Consider the following 22,121-nt stretch of genomic DNA (forward strand, 5'->3'; position numbering starts at 1 on the left):
AGTCACGGGCCGTAGGGTATAGCATGACGAATACAGACAATAATGTTTCAATAGCTAGGTATGGTATCAGATGGGTACTATGTTTATCCAGGGGATAGATGTGGCGGGGGAGGGGTTGGGGTCAGGGTAAAAAAGGTGAAGGGCTTAAGAAATACAAATTGGTAGTTACAGAACAGTTATGGGGTTTTAAAGTATAGGGAATATAGTCAATAATATGGTAATAACTATGTCTAGTGCCAGGTAGTCAGGGGGATCACTTCCTAAATTATATAAATGTCTGACCACTATGCTGTACACCTGAAACTAATATAAAATAATATTGAATGTCAACTCTAATTGGAAATTTAAAAAAGGGGGGGAAGAGCAATATATTGTGATAGCATGGTACAGTGTCAGATGGTTGCTGGTGATCACTTCTTTAGGGAATATAATCAATAATGTGGTAATAACTGTATAGTGCCAGGTGGGTACTGTTGAATACCTATGATGTACATCTGAAACTAATATAATACTGTATGTCAGCTATATTTTAATAACAATCAAAAAAAAAAAAGAAATAGGGTGAAGGGCGGAGATCTCCAGAGAACATGGGGAGGGTGCCTGGCTAAGGGCGGGGCTTCCTATGGGCAGATGGGCCAGGGACTACCAGGATGACTGGGTGCCCACAAAGGAGATCTGACTGACCATCTGGAGGAGTCTGGGGGGTGCTCTGTGTGGTCACACGCATGCCCTCTTAGGCCATGAAGACAGGTCAGGGGCACAGGGGACAGAGGCCTTGGTTCCCACCTGGGGGTAGCCTGAGCACACATCCCTTTCCAGTCTTGAGAGTGAGCCTGGACCTGCCTGCCCCCCAACCCCCGCCACCTGGGGCCCATCCTGGCCCTGTGCCCAAGATCCTTCTCTGCTGGGACGGGCTGCCTTCCTTTAAAGAGCCTCCTCTCTCCCCTCCCCTTCTTCCTCCTTCCCTCATGGTCTACTTGCTCTCCCGTTGTCCTCAAACTTCCCACCCTCACCCTCAGTTTGCTCTCTAGCTGCCCGAGAAATGGGAGCCTTGGGAGGAGAACCCCTGAGGTCTATTCCAATTAGAGTTGACATTCAATATTATTTTATATTAGTTTCAGGTGTACAGCATAGTGGTCAGACATTTATATAATTTAGGAAGTGATCCCCCTGATTAGTACTACCTGGCACTAGACATAATTATTACCATATTATTGACTATATTCCCTATACTTTAACACCCCATAACTATTCTGTAACTACCAATTTGTATTTCTTAAGCCCTTCACCTTTTTCACCCTGACCCCAACCCCTCCCCCGCCACATCTATCCCCTGGATAAACCTAGTACCCATCTGATACCATACCTAGCTATTGAAACATTATTGTCTGTATTCTTCATGCTATACCCTACGTCCGTGACTACCGTGTAACAACCAATTTTTATTTCTTAATTCCTTCCACCTACCCCCAAACCCCCTCCCATCTAGCAACCATTAAAGTGTTCTTTGTATCTATGAGTTTGTTTCTGTTGCATTTGTTTATTTATTTTGTTCTTTAGATTCCACTTATAAGTGAAATCATATGACTGTCTTTCACTGTCTGAGTATTACACTCAGCACAGTACCTTCTAGGTCCATGCATGTTTTCACAGATGGCAAGATTTCCTTTTTTTTTTTTTACAGCTAGTAATATTCCGCAAGAACCAACTGGGCACCCGTCTGAGGCTGCCGGTTGCCTCTCAGTTGCTCAACGATGTGGCTCCACTGGTTCCCAGCTCTTCTGCCTCATTAACTTGCACCTCTGCAAACATGAATGTGTGCACTGAGCACCCATCTTAAAAACAACTCCTTACCACCTGCTCCCCTGCCCTTCTCAGCGCCTCTGCAGTGATACCGTGTTTTCCCCAAAATAAGACCTAGCCGGACAATCAGCTCTAATGCGTCTTTCGGAGCAAAAATTAATATAAGACCCATATTATATATTATATTATATTATATTATATTATATTATATTATATTATATTATATTATATATTATATTATATTATATTAATTATATTATATTAATTATATTATATTGTATTGTATTGTATTAATTATATTATATTATATTATATTATATTATATTATATTATAGACCCTGTCTTATAGTAAAATAAGACCGGGTCTTATATAACTTTTTGCTCCAAAAGACGCATTAGAGCTGATTGTCTGGTTAGGTCTTATTTTCGGGGAAACATGGTATACTTGAAAGAGACATCTCACCCCCTTTTCCTATTCTTAAACCCACTTCAACCAGGCTTTACTGCACCACTCTGTCCAAGTAGCTTGTTTTACTCAGCTCTGGCTGCCATAAAATACTACAGATGGGGTGCCTTAAATAACAGACATTTATTTACTCACAGTTCTGGAGGCTAGAAGTCCCAGATCAAGATTCCAGCTCAATCAGGTTCTGTTGAGAGATTTCTTCCTGGCCCTTGGACAGCTGTATTCTGGTTGTGTGCTCACATGGCAGAGACAGCGAGCTCTGGTGTCTCTTATAAGGACACTAATCCTGTCTGATCAGGGCCCCACCTTATGAACTCATTTAACCTTGATTACTTCCTTAGAGTCTCCACCTCCAAATGCAGACACCTGGGTTAGGGCTTTAACATATGAACTCGGATGAACTCGGCTGGGGTACAATTCAATCCATAGCACAGCTTTTGTCAAGACCATCACTGACCTTCATGTTGGCCAACCCAAGGGTCAATTCTTAGGCCTGCCCTGTGGACCTCTGGGAGCAGTAAATATGGCCAACCACCCTCTTTCCTCCTTGAAATTTAGTCTTTGCTGGACCTCTGAGTCTCTACTCTCCTGCTTCTCCTCCTCCCACACAGTGATTCCTTGTTCTTTGCTGGTCCTTCTCCATTTTCCCAGCCTGTCAACCTTGTCAGGTCCTGGAACTCAGCCCTGATGTTTCCCCTTTCTGTCTATCCTCGTCCCTAAGATGGCCCCAGTAGAGCTCATGCCTTTCAATCCCCATTCACTGATGCCTTCCACACTTATACCTTTGTCTTGGATTCTCACCTGTTCTCCAGCTCCACCTGGCCAGCTGCCTCCATACTTGGATGCTTCATGGGCGTCTTGTACATGGTGTTACCCATGTTTCACTGTCCCAAGCTGCCTCAGTCAGGCAATCCTGGGCACCTTTCAGAGGTTCGTCCCTCAGGCCTGGGTCTCAATCCCAGCTCTCCCAGACTATTTCACGGGACCCTTCCAGGTATCTTACGTGCTCAGCTTCTGTTCCCTCATCTGTTAATGGATGAATGAGTGACTTCATTAATTTGTCAGGCTAGAGGAGCAAGAGGAAGAAGGCCAGAGCGGTGAGAGAGTGGAGGAAGGAGAGGCCAGCCAGTAGCAGGCCATAGGGCTCCTGGAGCCTAGAGCCTGGTTCCAAGCGAGAACTGGGAAAGCCATGGAGGGGTTTTCAAGGGCAGGGGCCTGATCCAATCCTCACCTCTAAGAGCACTGTCAGGGCTGTCAGAGAATGGATGGCAGGGCACAAGGTAGGAGCAGGGAAAACACAGCAGTGGTCCACCGAGAGGTGCTGGGGCTAGGTCCACCATGGTGGGGAGGTGGAGAGATTGGCGATGTGATGAAGGTAAATGACAGGACTTACTAAAAGGCAGAATGCAGGGTGGGTGGCCAGGTGGGGTCAAGGAAGAGGACTGAGGAGCTTAGGAAGAGTTCCCAAATGGCGAGTGATGGGGATGGCAGTACTTCCCTGCATTTCTCAGGCCTCTTTTGGGCATAAAGTGATAGAAACCCACTCTGCTTGCTCTAAGCAGAACAGGGAAGTGCACTGGCTTATGATGGAAAAGTCCAGGGCTCCAGCACTCTAGCAGTGAGCCTGGGTCCCCGTCTCTCCATCCCCTTTTTCGGAGTTGCCATCATTCTCAGGCAGGCCACCCTACAAGTGCCACACAGCAACCCGAGGCTGGAATCCATCAAGTCAGCAAATCCAACAGGAAGAGGCTTTTTGCTAATATTCCCAGAACACAAGTCCCAGGAGTGGGGGACCTTCTAACGGCCAAGCTTGGGCCACATGCCCAAACCTGAACCAGTCACTGAAATCAGGAGCTTTAGAGCTCAGCTCTGTTTGGCAAGACCAGATCCACGTGTCTGTCCTTGAACCACGAGGTTGGAGAGTGGGGGAGAGGATTCTCTCAAGGGAGATGGAAACTATGAAGGCGACAGATGGAGGGCAGGCAGATAGGAGCCATCACCAGTGTCCCTGCACCGGCTGATGTACACAGGGTTTTCCGAGGCAAGGGCTTGGCACAGAGATGGCCTAGGCTTCCTGCCTTTCTGGTCCTGATCTGGGCAAGCCTCTTCCTGCACTTCTGCACAGGATGGCAAGGGTGGACCCTGACCCTCCACTAAGCCCCTGCCCTTTCCTGCCAGTGTCTCACATTGCAAATTCCATGATTCATGACCATCCAGAACCCAGATGCCTCTTGGCAGGTCAGGTGCTTCCTTGCTCTGCCCACAGCAGGCTCCTGCTCACTGTTCTCTCCCCAGACCTCAGTTGCTCCCTTGCCTGATTGCCTAGCTTGGGTGGGGTCCTTGAGATTTTAGGGTACCTAAGGTCATAGCTCAGGTCCTCTACGTTTCCTCTGGTCCTGGCAAGGTGGGCTGCCCCACCGCTGCTCAGCAGAGCAGCTGCAGGGGACTGGAGAGGCCTGCTCACGTTCTTTCTGGTTCTTGGTCTTTGCTATGCACTCTGTTGGGGTCAGTCTCCGGCTTCACATTTGGCCCCTATACCTCTATGCACCCTCCCTCATTGTGGCACGAGGGCTGCTGCAGTCCTGGCCTCACCTCTCAGGTGAGGAGAAGAGTCCAGCAGAAGAGTGAGAGCCTTTCCTTGCAGCTTCCACTCTGATTGGACGACTTTAGGTCACATGTTCATTGATTCTGTAGCCGAGAGTTGGGAAAGGTGACTTCCCACACTAAAATCAGGACAGGGCCTCCTAGTGCCAAGGGCTGACTTCTCCAGAGTGGCTCCCAAGTGCAGACAGCTCCCCGCCCAGGTACTGAGCCTTAAGCTCTCTTGGATCTATGGTATTTCACTAACGACAGAGACCACGGGTCCCTTTAAAAATCATTTTATTATTAACATCGTCTTCCTATTTAGCCAAGTGTCTGTCATGTATAAGGAATGTCGGTAAATATTCCATTTGAAGCTCCTTTGTACATATTTCCATTGATAAATAAACTCTGAATTCACATAAAAAAGTTAAACTTAAATAACTCATATTTCCTTCTCTTGTAACAGGCATATATTGGTAAAATATAAATATTCTTGGACTCAGGCTTTGTTCTAAGTAAGACAGTAATTCATCACATGGTACAATTATTGACAATGAAACCAAAAAATTGTCAGCTGGTGTCCTGGCTTGGACTAGTACTGAGGTGGGAGAGAGAAGATTCACATTTGGTTTCTGGGCCAACGGGGTGGGGGCAGGAGTGGTAACGAGGAGAGAACAGCTTTCTTTACAGCGTTGATAAAAATAATCTGTTCTGCCACTGAATTTTAACTTTGAATATATTCTTCTACATTTGCTGATTAATTTCATAATCATATTACTTAAAACTCAGATGTCAACTAACAAAATATATGGCACATAATCCGTTTTCGACAATGTCAGTAGATTCAAAAAAGGATCATGGGGTTGGCGAAAACAACAGAAGTGCGCGTGGGGAAAGTGATGATTTGGAGTTGGTTTGGTGAGTTCGCTGTGGCCGATCGCACATTCAGGGCCTCGGGGTGGCGCGCTCGTCCCCTCCGGGGCCCGAGCGGGGGTGAGGCTGGTGGGCTCCGGCTCAGAGCACGCGGGGGATGATGGTGAAGGGCACGGCGGGGCTGCTGGCCTCCAGCTCCAGGGCGGTCAGGAAGCACTCGGTGGCGGCCGCGTCGTTGCCCTGGGCCTGAAGGACCTCGCCCAGCCCGTTCCAGACCTCGTGGGCGGTTGAGTTCACCTGCACGGCATCCCGGAGGACCTTCTCTGCCAGACTGTAGCGGCCCAGCTGATGAAGGATCAGGGCCTGTGGGCATCAGAGAGACAGACAGTCGGTCAGACAGAAGCACTCGATGCCTCTGGGCTCCTACCTGTCCTGGAGCGTCAGCAAGTTCGTCCGAGGGAGGCAGGTATCTCCTTTGGGCTGTGCACACACTAAGGTCAAGTTCTTCCTGCACTCAGGGGCAGTAGTCAAAATAGTTGCTTAAGCCAAAGGAAGTTGCTGACGTTCGCCATTTTGGAATGATAAAAATGGCAATTTCATGCAGTTCATCCGAATAGTTAACACCCCAAGGAGGGAACCAATGGGAATGGCCATGGTCTATACTGAGCCAATGGGCTGTCCTGTATGTACCAGCTGACACCTGCCTGCACAGAAGACTGCCTGTCATTTTTTTTTAATCTAAAGAAAGGTCATTTGTGGCATTATTATCATCATGATTAGAACAGAATTTTTCAAATTGCTCAGTTCCCCACCCTAAGCAAGCTCCTGATCTTATTGTCCCCCGCTCACTCCAAGCCCAGGCACAGTTGTCACTTTTCCGTTTTAGTCGGGGTGTATTCGCTGGTCTCCAAATATTTTATCATCACGATGTTTCCTAGCTGCACATCTCCACAAGTGATGTGTTTGTGCTATTTCATCCAATAAACATACTCTCATTTGCGCAATCACTCTGTCACAGGGGAGACACTTAGAGTGTATCCAGTCTCTTTGCTACTGTCAATCACTCTGTAATGAACATCTTTCCAGACGGTGCCTCTTCACTCTTTTAGATCAGCGGATTTCAAGTCGTTTTTACAGCCCTGGAAACCTTTGGTTAAATGGAACCTTACTGAGCACACCCACACATTCTGGGTATAAACAGACAAAAAGGAACTTCTAGGGGGTAAGACAATGGGAGGGGCCTAGAGTCCCCCATCGGCTCCTCACAGAGGCCCTGGATGAGGTTCAGTGGAACCAGCTTGAACCATTTGGAGATTCTTCTTTTAGGGCAAATTTAGGGCTTTTTTTAAAGGGTTCTCCCAGTATTTTGCAAATTATAATTCTCAAAGGGTCCTGTCATTTCTTGGGCCATCAATAGAGTTGCAATAGTTGGTCCCTTCCCTGCCGCACTACCATTACTCTTTATTTGTGCTAATTTTGTAAGTAATTTGTGCTAATTTTGTAAGTAATTTGTGCTAATTTTGCAGCATACCCCTCCTTATTGAATCCTGCATTTTGTCAATAATAATTGAGGTTAAATACTTCCCACACCTTTGTTTACCAGCCTTTTAGAAGACTGATTGCTATTCCTCTGCTGTCATAATTATCCAGTCTGTTTTTTGAGTTTTGAGATTATTTTTCTTTGAACAAAAATTTTTCATTTTTAAAATTGAATTCATCGATCTTTGGTTATTTATTTATTTATTTACAAAACCTAGAAAGTCATCCTTTCAAAGAACTGATGCATGGTCAACTCCATTTATTGTGACCTGACTTTCTCTACATAATGGTCTGCTTTACCTTGGCAGATAGGAATCTAAGCACATATCTTTGCCAGACACAAACTAGCTAACCCTCCCCTTCACTCACTCTTGGGAGGCTCTGCATTTGTTATACAGTGAATTATTACATGAAACAGGGGCCTTGTACAAGAGAAGCCAGACATCTTTACAATGTTTGGTCTTCCCGCCCACGAATGTGGGATGGCTGCTGATCTGTCAAAGCTCACCCTAAATCTCCCAAGAAAGCCCTGCACTTCCTTTTCGTGCGCTGATGAGTCATCCGGTGTTCTCAAGTCCATACTTCACCAAGGGGCGAAGGCCTCTCAGGAACAGAACCAGCTAGGGCTGGGGCATAAACGGTCTGCCAGAGGGCTGCCATGGGTGCTGAGGGACCGGTGGGATCCATTCTGAAGAGGCCTGATCTCCGAGACAAGCTGTGAGGAAGGCAGGGAGGCACCTTCAGTGGGCAGTTTCCTGGCTCTGAAGGTGGCTCAGGCTGACCTCTCTCAGGGTGTGTGGCCCTGGACATGGCATCTGAGGGTCTGAAAAGCAGCCTGACTTTTGGGAATCGTCTGCACCTACGAGGATAAGCGTCTAGCGTAGGAAACGTGAGGCTAACCTGGGCGGAGCTTGTGCTCAGTGGGGCCATGGCCCCAGGGCAGTGCGATGCTGTGGAGGGGTCCTCCCCACAACTTCAGCTGGGAGGGAGAGGCAGTTCAGGGAGTCTTCCTGAGCAAAGAGACATAGGAGGCCTCTGATAGCCAGAGGCTGCCCTCCCCGGCCAGGGCACGGCAGAATGCAAGGCTGGCTTTACCCTCTCTGAGAGGAAAACAGAAAGAAATCGCCTGTTTCCTTTCTCATTGACATCTAGATTTGCCTTAACAATGTCCTGGAGTCCTTGGGTTGGAAGGACCAGGTCCTAGATTGGATCTGCCAGAGTTAAGGGTTCTGAGAGGGTGTCCAGAGACAGGACAAGGGTGGCTCCCTCTCTGAAGCTGTAGGACAAGAGAAGTGACCAGAAGTCCGTGCTTGCACTTAGGATTTCACCTTGGCTTCTGAAATTTGCTGAGACTGCAAGGCCTTCTTGCCCTCCAATGTGAACCGCTGGGTCTGAGCTGCCTTCCCAAGGTTAGGCAAGGTCAAGTTCGCAGGGACTGCCAGCAGAAGCCTCCCAGGCCCCACCTGTTTGCACACAAGGCCACCACAGAGAACTACACCCCAGCTTGCACTGGATTTTCTCCTCACAGACCCCCCTCTCCGCCCATCTAGGGGACAAGGCAACTGTGTGCAGAGGACGGGGGCGAAAGCTCAGCTTGGATCAGGGCTTTCTGGCAGGATGAATATTATCAGCAGCAGGAGCAAGTGCTTTCGCAGTGTTTGTGACACAGCAGACACCGTGCTAAGCGCTTGTGTGTGCTAGTTCCCTTAATTCACCGGGGGACCCCAAAGCAGTTTCACAAGGGCATGGCCAGGGCACATGCGCACCTGGAGGCAAGGCCTGCTTTTATGGCTTCAGAGAAAGAGCTCACAGTGGAGGAGCAGCCACGACGCGGTGGAGAGAATCCCCACAACTTAGTTGTTCCTCTCCTCTTCTGCAGGTGCGTAAACCAGACACCTGGTCTACCAGCTCTGGAGGCTCTCTTCCCCCAGGCATATAGTTAGCTGCTGCAGAGCTGGGCCAGAACCCGCACCTCCTACCTCCTAGGGCCTGCCTGAAATCCCTTTGGGTGGAGCCCAGGGTGGGGGTGGTAAGTAATCACATCCATCTCCTAGGGTGGTGCTGTTCCCACTCCAGTCCTCCTTTAGAGACAATCTGAGAGCCTGACACCCTCATTTCCCAACTTGAAGGTCAGGCAGAAAGAATGGGAGGCCACTTTCCCAGGTTGCAATCAACAGGATGGGAAGGATAGAGTTCCTGCCTCCATTCTTCTAGGGTTATCAGCTGCAGGAGAGGGTCTGAGTAGTGGCAGCCAGCAGTGGCATGAGAAGATGACAAAAGGAGTCCCATCATTCTCCTAGAAGGTGTGATGTTTTCGGTTCATCGTAAGTATTCAGTACATACAACCTTTTTGAGTGGTTCTACCAGGCAGGGAGACACACACTGCATGTGTTTGGTAAATGGGTGATGGGGGACAAGCCACCTGGTGAGACAGAAGGAGATGTTTTTGGTTTCTTGGATGTAGGTGGAGACTGTAGTTGAGGTGCCACCACCGTAGAACCAGCCCCATGCTAATTGTCTTCCTCTGCATGGAGTGACTTGTCCCCATCAGGCATTCTGCTTGGCACTTGTACTTGGCCCGTCTCATATCACCACCACTTTAGGTTCAGGAAACGAGGTTCAGAAAGGCCAAGTGTCTTGCCCAAGGTCACAGGGCCCGCATGTGTGGAGCTGCAGGCCAGCCCAGGTCTGCCTGAGGCCAAAGCCTCCATCCTTCCTTCCACCACGTCTTTCTACCCTCTTGCTGCTGCCTCTGTCACTTTAGGAGACAAGCCCGGAGACCCTTAGGCACTAACCCAGTTACGTCTGCACAGCAGCAAACGGGCCTCTGCCCTGCTATGTCGTCCCTTCTACTTCTGCAGCCTCTCATCACTGACTCTGCTGCCCCTTCCCGTGTCTGAGACATGGCTCCCATCCTGGGCACAGCTCCTTTCTGGCCCGGCCTGCTGTTTGGAGCATGCTATAGATTCGCTCAAAGCCTAGGAGGGCCCCTTGCCTCCCTGTGGTGCCCTCAGGCCAGCTTGCGATGGCTCAGGCCAGCAAAGGACTGGGGGTCCTGTTAGCCAGAAAGTGGACCAATGAGATATGGAGACACAAGAGGAGCAGGACCTTGGCCCAGGGAGACCTAGAGGTCACCACTGACTTGCCCCGACCCTGCTGGAGCGGGGACAAGGACACCAGTACTTTTGCTGGGAATTTTGTTTAGAAAATGGCAGGCCGCTGGATGTGGCTATAGCTGACCATGAAGGCTTCAGGCAGGGGGCATGTCTATCAGCTCCCAGAAGCCTACAGCGAACCAGCCAAGGGGCTAATCTGGCCCACCACCCTCAGTGATGGGCAGCTAAAAGTTTTTGTGGTTTGCTAGTGTTCTAGGGTTCTCGTGGGCTTGGAAATTTCCAGCTCATAGCTGGATGTATATGCCGCATGTAGGAATAGGCTGCATTTCTAGCTGACCTTGAAGCTTCCTGAGCCATCTGTTTAGTGGAATTAATTCCTAAAGCTGGGGCTGCTCAGGGAGACATCGCAGACTTGCCAGGGGCTGCCAGCTCAGGCCAGGCAAGGGAAAGAAAAACTGGCCTCTCCTCAGTGCCCTAGCGAGCAAGAGCAGCTCAGAAATCAGTCAGTCACACACGAGATCAACCAGCACCCATGCCGGCCAGGGTCTGAGTCACTGTTTGGTGCCAGCATTGCTGGCAGGTCGGTCAGAGGTGGGCTGGGACCTGGGCATGGCTGGCTATCAGGACTGACTCACTACCCAAGCCGCTCTGGGTTGTGAGACGCCTTCCCTGGCTGTGATTGGCTCTTTGGTACTAGAACCCTGACACCTTCTTCAATTCTACAGGCCTGGCTTCGTCTCTTCTCCAAAGATCAGAGCCTACCCCTGAGGCTGGCATTTACCTGCTCTTACCACCAGCTGGATCCCACTGTCTCCCAGTATGAGCCCCTGGGTTCAGCTAGGCTGGAGACCCAGGCATAGCTGCAGGTTGCAGTCGCCAGACCCCTACCTCCTGCCTGATCTCAGTCCCGGCCTGTGGTCACCTGAGTGGAACTCCAGTCCATCTGCCCAAAGCCCTGACCATCTCCATTCCCCCAAGAGCCCCGAGCACACTGCCCCCTTAGGCAGGGCCACCTAGAGGCACACAGCTCCACTCCCAGCCCTTAGGCTGGCAGGAAACAGAGATTACAATGATTGACATATTTCATTACCATAATACACCGCCCTCCCCACCACATCAAAACCCCAAACCCACTGAACGACTGCCCAGACCTCAGCCATGTGTTAGGGACACAGGGGAGGGCAAGAAGCAGGACTGCTCTCACAGCTTGGGGCCCAGTGAAAATCCTAATGTCACCAAGCAATGGCTCTATGCCAGGCGCTGAGCTATGCCACAGGCAGGCAAGATCTCACTTAACCCTCCCTCATCTCTGCCACTTGGTGTTACTGCAGATAATGCTGTATAAAAAAGATCTGCCAAAGATCTCTGTAGGGAGTAAGAGGCAGAGCTGAGACGTACACTCATGCACCTGTGCTCTTAACACCAGGCCTCCTTCTTTCCTTCCTTTGGAGAGGAAGCCCAAATACCACCTTTCCGGGCCTGCGTGTTTCTGGAGCCACTGCAGTGAGGAGCCAGCTGGGGTGGCCTCTGTGGAAGGGGGGATATAATAATGAGGAGGTTCCTTATTAGCCCCGTTCTTCAGACACAAATGAAGACAGCCTCCCAAGCTTAGCTTATAATTATTATAATCAGGTGTTTTGTACATTAAGGTCTTAGTGCTGCACTAAATTAGAAATAAGGGATTAAATGAAACCCGTTATTTCAAATGAGACACAATGGACTTGGTTAGTTTGAGGACAATTAGCCTCTTCCTCATGCATGCCTGTGTGTGTGTGTGTGTGTGTGTGTGTGTGTGTGTGTGTGAGAGAGAGAGAGAGAGAGAGAGAGAGAGAGAGAGAGAGAGAGAGACAGAGAGAGAGAGAGACAGAGAGAGAGAGAGACAGAGAGAGAGAGACAGAGAGAGAGAGAGACAGAGAGAGAGAGACAGAGAGAGAGAGAGAATTGATGCCCAAGGACTAAGCACGCTGCCACAAGCTGAGGGCACCCGTGCAGGCGCCCCGGGCAGGCTGTCGTGCCCCAGAATTCCTGCTGCAGCCCTGGCTCAGGCTAATAGTGGGGCTGCAGGACAAAAGCCCCTTTGGGAGATTTCAGACCTCCCCATGGTACTCTGCCCAAGTGCCGAGTCAGCCCTTCTGGGCTCAAGGGCATGTTACAGACCACAGCTTGTCCTTCTAGGGCACAGGGAGATAATGTCCCTGTAAGAAAGCATCCTTCCCAAAGCCAAGCTGTCACTAAAAAGAAGTCACATGGATCAGCTTTGGTTGGGGTTCATGCAAGTGGGGTCTCTCTCTCCGTGGCTGTTGCTTTTCCCAGGCACGGTGCTCTGGAAATCAAACATTCAGCAGCAGGATGGAAATGCCCAACCCCTCGTGCTCTCCATGCCAGGCCTGGCTGCTGCTGTAGACTCCACCCCGCGGGCCCTGCTCTTGGCTTGGCTCCTCGAGCAGAGAGCAGTAAGCTGCCCTTGCTGCGTCAGAGCTGGCCTGGGTTTTGCAGAGGCTGCAGGGCACCACCAAGGCCAGGGTGGGGAAGAAAATGGTGTCAGGGGTGGGCCTGGAGCACTTCCAGAGCTTTCTGACCCATCCTGGGTTGGAAACTGCACCACCACACCACTGCGGGGGTGGGGTGGGAGCTTAGGGCAGCGCTGTCAGGAGGCTCCCACCAAAATACAAACAAACTTGGGAGGACAAACGCACGGATTCACCAGGCTCTCTCAATTGTTAGTGTGCAAAGGAGTGTAACCACCAGACTGTATGTTTTACTGATTTAAAAGTGCCTTCATAGCTGTGCTGAGATAGGTACTAACTGCATTAGCCCAGGCGGCTTGTCCCATCTCTGCTCCCCCACTAGGCTTTGCCGTGAGTACCTGGAGGGCAGGGACCGGGTGAGCTGTGGTCATCTCTGCACTGCCAGGCCTGAGGCCGAGCAGGGGGGCAGTAACCAGGGCAGAGAGAATGAAATGAGCAGACCCTGAATCTCTAAGAAGCAAGAATCACATTTGAATCCCCCGTTGACCAAGCCCAGGCCTGCTCAGTCCAGAGCCTGTGCTCTACTCCACACGACATGCCTCAGAGACGGGGAAGAACTTCCCAGCACCCATGGGCCAGGGGCCCTGAGGGGGGCTGCTGAACAGACCTGCAGCTTCTCCAGGGGTCTGGCCTGCACTGAGCTGCTGGGGCTATTAGAGCCAAACAAGCGCCTCTGAGTCTTTTGGACAAAGATACAGAACATCCCTTGTGGTGGGATAGGTTGTCAGGAGCCTGGGATTGTGACAGCAGCTCAAGGAAAGCCCGTCTGCCCAGCTTGCCACTCTCTGGGATAGTGACAGAGTTGCTGAGCTGGCTGTGCTCTGAGCGGTGCTGGCTGGAGATGGCACACATCAGGGGGTCAGGACACAGGAAAGGGGTGAGAAGGGCTCTGTGGGTCCTCACGTTAGAGGGACCGCCGGCCGCAGGGGAAAGGCGTGACACTCTCCCAGACAGGGGCGAGTGTGGGTCTGGGCTCACCCAGACTGGCGTTGAATCCTAGCTCCACCGTTGACTTGGACAACTTCCTCTGGGTCTCAGATGCTTTATCTGTATAATGGGTACAAACCCCAACTCACAGGAGAGTCGTGAGGCCTAAATGAGGCAGAGTTTGCAAAGCACTCAGCAGAGTAAACCTTTGGTGAATGGTCACCATCATCAATATCACGTTTATGATCACTGTCATTACTATTGTTGACCGAGGGGAGGGGCGGCCCTGCCATGACGCTCACGGTTGGATAACTTCACCATTGTCTGTCTTCCTCTGGACCGGCTCTCAGTGACAGCAGGGACCCACAGCGGGCAGGCAGAGAGGCGGCTCTTGGTGAACGTTTGCTGAATGGAGGGAAGGATGGAGGAGCGGATGGCACTGTGCCAGTGGGGAGAAGTGGGCGTGGCCTCTTGCCAGTGCTTTCGACCAATGAGCCCCCAAAAGTTCTGGCCTCAGGTCATCCTCGTCCAAGCTCCCAAGTCAGACCCCGACCACTCAGAGCCTCCTGTGCCTTCCAGGGACATTAGCAAGGTGGACGCTCGGGAACAGCCTTATGGGAGGAGGGGCTCTGTTCCCACAGGAGCCCAATGTGTTGCCATGGCTCCCCTCAGGCTGCTTGCTCGCGCACTACAGACATGACACCGCTCCCCAAGAAAACTCCAGAACCCACCTATAGACTGGTCCTATTCTCCTTACAGATGACGAAACAGAGGGTCAGAGGGGAAAGGCCTTGCTCAACGCCTTGACCCTATTCAACTCAGGGTTAAGGGACCAGAACGAGGGCCTGGTATGTTACTGGTATGTGGCGGGTGTGCAAGGTTTAGACTGAACACAGTGCTCGACCCCACCTGATCTCTGCTTATCCTGCCAGAGGCTACGTGCACGGAGAGTGAGAGCTTTCTGGAAGCCTACCACACCCCCCTCCCCCGGTGGCTTCCAAAACCCTAGAGGACATGGGGACCCCACACGAACTCCTGCCCCTTCTCAGAAGCTATAGATTGGTTGGTCTGGAAGTCTGCATTAGCTGAACTATAAGCATCAAATGAGAAGAACCAGCACACTCCAGTCACCATTTCTTTTTAGGAACCTGCATTTTCCTTCCAGAGGATGCAATGGAGAAGCGGGGTGGTACCGTTCTCAGAAGCATTTTTCTTTTACATCAGAATACAAGTAGACTGCAAACCAGTGCCACTCTGAGAAGGCCACAGGAGACAAGGGCTTTGAAAGGATTTCCTTGGAGCAGCGACAGGAATGCAAAGCCTGCGTCGCCCCCTGCCTGCCTTCCTCCCAGAGCGGCCCATTCTTCTCTGGCAAGCACCACAGGCACTGTCAGTCTGAGCATGAGCATTTTGTGGGTGCAGCTGAGGGGGCAGCCCTGAGCCCCGCCCTGCTTTCCAACAGTGACTTGAAAAGGAACTGGAAACACACCCAGATGGGGTGCGGGGCGTGCCCAGTTTCTCTACCTGGATTCCAGCAGCTCCGGGTGAGGCTTGGCCCATGCTGGGTTCTGTTTTGTGTCTCGTTCTGTTTGTTTTGAGTGCTTAGAAATTGCACTGGCTTGCCAGGGGCCCAGTGCGTGGCCTTGCCAGCGCCACCCGCCGTGAAGGCCTGCCGAAGCAGGCCAGCAGCACCACAGGAGCCAGGTCTGAGGTGTCCTGGCCGAGGCCCGGGGGCGTGGGGGGGGGTTCACAGCGCAACTCAGCCTCTTTCCCTAGGTCAGTCAAGAGAGAGTGAAGGATGCCCTGGAGAAGGACCCTCTGGAAGTCGGTGCGACTCCACTTCCCTCTCGGCAGGTCACACACGCTGGGTAGGGACTGGTGTGGGGCTGGTCTTCTCGTTCTGGCCATTTTGCTTAATTTGACAGTTTCCCTAAAGGCCAAGCTAGCCATTCCTGACAACTCTGCACCCATCTAAGCCACAGGGTGCCCTGCTGTGCATGCGGGGGTGCTCTCCCCAGCAACATGTGGCTGCCACAGCTGTCACCTGCTGGTCTCCAAGTCCCATCCATCCTGCCTCCGGTCCTTAGGCGGGACAGAACATTCATGAGGCCATTAGACCTTCAGCGCAACAGAGGGCTGCTGGCGCCCTGTTCTGGGGACCTGGACAGAGGAGCGTGAGGAGGCACAAAGGAGGAGGGGAAACGTCGCTTCTGATGAAGGACCAGTCCCTGGACATGCTCCATGGAGGAGCGGCCCCTTCTGACCAGGGCCGGCTGGGATTAAGAAGGGCTCCGGAGGAGGTGAGCAGGAGCCAGCTCCCACGGTAACTGGCCTTTCTCCATCTGTGATGGGGCCGGAGACATTACAGGGAAAGGGCATCCCCGTGCCCCTTCCTTCACGTCCTCCATTCTCCCTGCTCACATGTCAGAAGCAAACACCGTGGCTCCTTCCCTCAATCCCCTGCAAGTTAACTAAACCAAATGCCCCAATGTCCTCAGGCAGAGATGGGGGTGCAGTGCCCCAGGGACAAGCCTGTGGCCCAAGGAACCAAAGCAGGGCGAATGATGCTTTGGTCTGGGGCAGATGCTTTGGTCTCAGGCAGTAGGCAAGCCTGGAGCAGGCCTGGGCACTCAACACCCCTTGGAGGTGTTCCCTCATTAGTGTATGCTGTGAATTGGTGCTGACTATTCCAGAAGGGAAAAGGCCCCCAGCCCCTCCCCTCCCTCACCCACTCAGACGATGACCAGAAGCAGCCCGAGACGCTGCCCACACCTTTGTTCACTCAGGGTATCTGATGGCTGCAGGAGGCTGTGCTCTCATGGGGCCCCTTTTCCAGGTCAAATGTTTTATTTGAAGAAATGTGCCTTCTGGGGACTAGACCTTTCCAGCATTGAACTCAACTCAGAAGGAAACAAAATTCGATTTTTCAAAAAACCTCTTATTTTTCTAAGCCAGCAGTCAACTAGCTCTGGAAACAGAAATCCTCGGGGTTAGGAGGGGGTGGGGCTTGGGCCTCTGTTGTGTGACGCACAAACCCCTGCTGCCGTCTAGGCAGGCAGCCTCCAGTGATGGGGAGCTCACCACTTCCCTGAGCACCCCATACCATTCATGGGCAGTCTGAACTATTGGTTAAAAATGTGGAGTCGTAATTAGCCCTTTATCTGATTCCCACTCTGTGATGTTTGCTGAGTCCTCTGGTGTCATGCAGAAAAGTCCCTTCCCTTTTCTACCTGACAGTCCTTCAGAATCTGAAGAAAGCTTGTAGAACAGCACAGACGCACACACACTCACTCCCCGGCTTTGGAGGAATGGGAAATTCAGGCCTCCCATCCTACTCCCCCCACATCACTGAATTCTGCTGCTTAACATAGCATCTGAAGGAGACCTCACTGTGGGTTCAGATGAAGGAGTCATCGAGCCCCAGGAAAACGTGAGTGTGGTTTTCCTTTTCTTTCTTTCTTTCTCTCTCTCTCTTTAAAAGCATCTGACTGGAAGAATCTTTTAAGGCTGCTTTCTTCCAGGATGTCTTGGAATGTTCTGGAAGAGCTTATTCTGCAATTAGCGGAGCAATGGGCTGTCAGGGCAGTAAACACCAGCAGTGAGGATGGGACAAACTGGCCATAAGCCAAAGAGCCTGTCCAGTCTCAAGTGGACTTCATACAGACTCAGGCCTTTGGGCCCCAAATTTCCTCTGGCCTAATTTTTTTAAAACTGGTGCTTCAGCATCAGCACCAAAATATCCATAGGTTGTGGTGGCTTTTAGAGGACAGTCACTGGGGATCGGTGGGACATTTAGGGGAGGGATCACAGCCAGCTTGCCAGCAGCTTCCAAGCAGCAAAGACCTACAGCCTGTCCTCTCTCTGCAGCAGGTGCCTAGAGGGTTGTCAGGGATGGCAGAGAAGGGCATGCGAACATTCCCAAAAGGACCAGGCCTCTTATTTTACAAGTGGAAACGGGGCCCCGAGAGGGCATGCACTCTGCCAAGGTCACGGAGTGAGCTGAGGACAGCATCCCGGCTCCCAGGTTTCCAGCTGGAGGCATTCCTTCACTCTGCTACAATCAAAGCTGCTTCTAGTTCTTTCCTCCCTTCCAACTCTGAGTGCCTGTGCACATTCCGGAACCACTGTGCTGTCACTCTGGCCACCCTCCTGCCCTCTCTGGCCTGGAGGGGTTTGCTGTGGGTCTTGCCCCAGACTGAGCCCCCGGAGCTGGGCAGGGCTGTCTTCCCCATGTGGATGCCCAGTGTGTGGAGCAGAGTGAGGCCTGTTAGGACGATAAGGAGGACATCCCAGAAGAGATAACAAGCTGCTCCCCTCTCCCTTTTAAAACAAATGAGAAGGCTGAAGCTCATAGCCACGCAGCTACAGAGGAGGAGCTGCCATCCCCAACCGGATCTGCCGCCTCTGCCTCTAAAAGCTTCCTGTGAACAGATGTCTGGTCCTGAGAGTCTAGTTCTTCCTGGAGGAGACGCTTCTTCCTGATTAAAACTGATGGGGCAAGTTCCTATCTCTCAGGCAGCCATACCTGGGAGGGCAAGTACCTGGCTCAGTTACCAAGTCAGGTAAAGGCCAAGTTGTGTCTCAGGACTTAGGTGTCCTGAGGACCAGCTCAGGGCTCTTTGCTCCATGTCAGGCTACCAGGATCTTTAGAGAGGCATTTAGGGGCCTCACAGGCCTTCTCTGGGTTACCTGGCTCTGGACCCCATGGCTGTTGGCTGGGCTGCCCAGGAAGTAATCCTCCTTAGGGGAGAAGTTCTGGGGACGTGACTTCCCCGTCCAGTTCTGTTAGCTGCTGGCCCTTCCTCCATGTGGCGGCTGCCACATTCCAGGGGCACCAGACCCAGGTGACCCCCGGAGGACCTGGCTGGAGAGGGGCTGATGGGGTGCCCACTCACATCTGAATGATGTGAAGAATGCCCACCCACTCTGCACCCCCTGATGGGGGCTGGGAGGGTAACGCACACAGCAGTGCCTCCACAGTCCGGATTCTGCCACATGGAGCAGACGGGATGGGCAGCCGACCTCCATTCCCTGTGACACCCCTGTCCCCAACCAGCATTCTGTCTGTGGTGCTAATCTTACAACAACCCCCCATCTGTAATCTTCGCTGGAAGATGAGGTCATTTAAGTAACTGGTCAAACTCCAAATCAGAGATGGGGTATGCTGTGCCCTTGGCAGTCTCCCTGCTCTAGCTCCAACACCACTAGCTAGAGCCCTGAGTACCTTTACTGCCCTTTGGAATGAATGGTGTAGCTATTTGGCTAGTCAGGAAAAAGAGAGGGAGGACTGATGTTAACGGAAGGATGACTTCACCTCCACATCGATATGTCTCAGCTCCTCTCTGACTTGAGCACTAGAAGACGTAAGCGATGTCTGCTTCCTCCTTGAGAAATAGCACAAAGGTGGCTGGGAGCTGCTCCCTCTCTTCGTCCCCAGTGCTCCCCCTCCCCCAGCTCTGGAAGTTGAGTCACTTTTATCAGTGTCCCAATGCCTGAGTGTCCCATGCTGCTATAGGCAGGATCTAGGGAGACCAGGCCACAGGGTGACAGGATATCCCGTGCTGGGGGCGGGGGTGGGTGGGATGGGGGGATGGGATGGGGGGAGCTCCCTGCCGGCTGTGGCTTGAGGCAAGGAACTCATGAATTCAAGAACACATATAGAAACTCCAGTGTAAGCACCTCCAACGCTCTGCATGGTCTGTGACCTGGTTGAAGAAATGTCAGACAAAGTGAGTCCTACGCGACACCAGAGGACATCAGTGAGAAGGAACCGCACGTCAGCCTCTGTGCGGCTCAGGCTGGGTGGGGGTACCTGATGAGGGGTGCAGGGGGCACAGGAGGAAGCCTTGGGGTCCCCGAAAGATGTGGGGACTCTGGGTATCCTCCTTACTCTGAAGCCTGAGACAGTTCTTGGTAACATTCCAGATGAATCTCCAGCCTCCCCTCCCCAAGTTCGCCATTTACATTAATTGTTGTTGCAACGAGTGTTAGCTCAGAGGTTCAGTGTGAACAGGAAATATTAGGTACCAGCTCCTGGGAGAGAGAAAGCCGCAGTGTGGCCCTGGTGCTGTGGGACCTGCCACACCCAGTCGGCATTTTCTGTGGGTGCCAACACAGATCCCTTTGCTCCTACTTTTCCACTGGTAATGGGCAAGAGACTCCTGTTGACTTATTTATACATCTCCCTGGTTGACTTATTTATTCATTTTTATCCACGTTCCCTAACGACAAGGAGCACAGCACAGGGTGGCCTGGAAGTCGGCGCTTCCCCATGGCCCGAGCTATCCACGCAGCGGAAAGTTTGGTGCTAATCACCCTCTGGAGGCTGAGGCCCAGCCTCCCACCCTCAGAGGAGCTACTGCCGCCTCGAGTGTTTGTGGGAGGATGGTGTTCCCGCCCAGCTAGACAGGTGTGGGCCTCAGGGAGGCACTGAGTGAGCTTCCCCTGGGGGCCCTGGGGCCCGGCTTCCAAGGGTGACAACAGGCGCAGGCAGCCACCTGGCCCCCCTGAAGCTGGTGGGGATAGGGCTGGGGGTAGAGACACAATCTCAGAGCTCTGGTGGGGGAGTGGAGGTTCTCCATGGTCAGAAAAACAATTTACACACAACCACCGCAGAGCTGAGCTGTGGGGCTTCCTGGGAGAAGCCTAGAGTGTGCGTGTGTGTGTGTGTGTATGTGGGGGGGGGCAGGGTCCTAGAAGCCCTGGCCCCACTCCTGAGGTCCAGGGCTGGGACCCCTTCCCAGTGCCCTGCGAGACCCTCATCAGGCTTCTGGTTCAACCTGTCCTCTGGTCGAGCATGCAGAGCAGGGCAGGGGGTCACTGTACTTTGACCATTTGTCACCAAACGCTGAAAGCAAACGCCTGTCCCAGTATTTCCAGTACAAGTCCTGGCCCTCCCTGGGGCAGGACAGGGCAGGCGGAGGGCATGCCCTCCCAGGCCTGCTCTGTGGTCCACCACGGACTGTCCAACTTAGGCAGAGCTCTCTCTCTCAGCCTCACTTTCTCAGCCTAGGAAACAAAGGGGTGGAGTAGATCTGCAGATGAAAATTCTAGGGTTTGGTAAAATCTTCCACCCACCAGCGTTTTCTGGAGTACCTACTCACATCCCATGTGTACCTGTTCTTTCGGGGCTGACACCTAGATTGGAGAAACAGATCGAAAATACTCAGGGCCGCCTCCTTTCCTCTGACCTAGGGTTAGGGTACCCACACCAGGCCAGGAAGGGGCGAGGGGCAGTGGCCAGTGTAGCTGGGAGGGGCTGCCTGGAGGAGGAGAGGCTGGCTTCTGTCCTCCAGCAACAAAACTGGGCACCACCAAGAGAGTGGCCCTGGAATGACGCTCCCCGTTGTACACAGCAGCACCCCAGGAACAGAGAGGAGCGGGCTCGGCTGGGACCGGGCGTGGTGGGTAGCTACTGTGGACGCACTTTGCAGTGCAGGCCGCTTTCTCTCTGACTCTTTAAAGGCCGCCCGTGGCTGGAGATGCCCAGGCTCTGTGCAGAGTGGTGACAGAAGACGGGCTCACGGGGGAGTATTGGAAGGCGCCTGGATTTATGGGAAACTCTGGGAAGCTCAAAAAAGGCAATAGTGCAGAGGACAAGAGCTACTGGAGAAAACGCAGGCTCCTGGAGGTAGCCTGTGGGGACTCACCCTGAATCCCCAGAGACCTAGGTGGTCCTGGGGACCCACTGGACACTCAGTAAATGCTTGTGGATGGAAAGGCATTCCTGGTCCCTGGCAAAGGCTGGGTACGCTGCTGGATGCACCCAATAGATAGATGAGTGTGGCCTGGGTGTCACAGCCCCACGCCAGCCAGCCATGCCCATTCGGCCCAGGGTCCACCATGAGAAGGGTGTGGAAAGCATGCCTCTGGGCCGGCTTGCACCTCTGGGCTCAGTGGACCCGTGCTTGTGGCGGCCTGGCTTCGGAGTGGAGAGGGTGCTATCTGGGAGGTGGATGGTGGGCGTGCTTCTCAGCCAGGACAGCCATCAAGGTTTTCATCCCTGAAGGCCACCTTGGGATGCTAGCTCCATCTGGATTTCATGGAAAACACCAACTACACAGGCAGCCGGTGGGATGACACGAAGCCCAAGTCTGAGTTTTCAAGAGGCCCTGCCGGGGGCCGCCCACTTAAGGCCCGCCCCAGGCGAGCTGGTGGCGCAGCTGGAGAGGAACAGCTCTGTCGACCCACCAGACATAAAGGCCAGTGATTCACCACGGGGCCGCGGGGAATGTGGTCGTATTGGCAAGTGCCCTCCCGATCGCTGCCAGCGTCTGGCACTAACTA

At 52.4% G+C, this 22,121-nt stretch overlaps 1 protein-coding gene across 7 annotated transcripts in view; it reads right to left on the reverse strand.

Moving 5' to 3' along the window:
• Window positions 1–5,132: 5,132 nt before the first annotated feature.
• TTC7B (tetratricopeptide repeat domain 7B) overlaps window positions 5,133–22,121 on the reverse strand; it is a 241,476-nt gene continuing 224,487 nt past the window's right edge. For all 7 annotated transcript variants that reach the window (XM_081048774.1, XM_081048770.1, XM_081048769.1 and 4 more), the window contains one exon: window positions 5,133–6,088. In XM_081048774.1, the coding sequence (XP_080904900.1) occupies window positions 5,867–6,088 (222 nt within the window). In that variant the 3' untranslated portion in view covers window positions 5,133–5,866. The remainder of the gene's footprint in view (window positions 6,089–22,121) is intronic.

The sequence above is a fragment of the Rhinolophus hipposideros genome (assembly GCF_964194185.1).
Source record: "Rhinolophus hipposideros genome assembly, chromosome: 5".
NCBI classification, from domain to species: Eukaryota; Metazoa; Chordata; class Mammalia; order Chiroptera; family Rhinolophidae; genus Rhinolophus; species Rhinolophus hipposideros.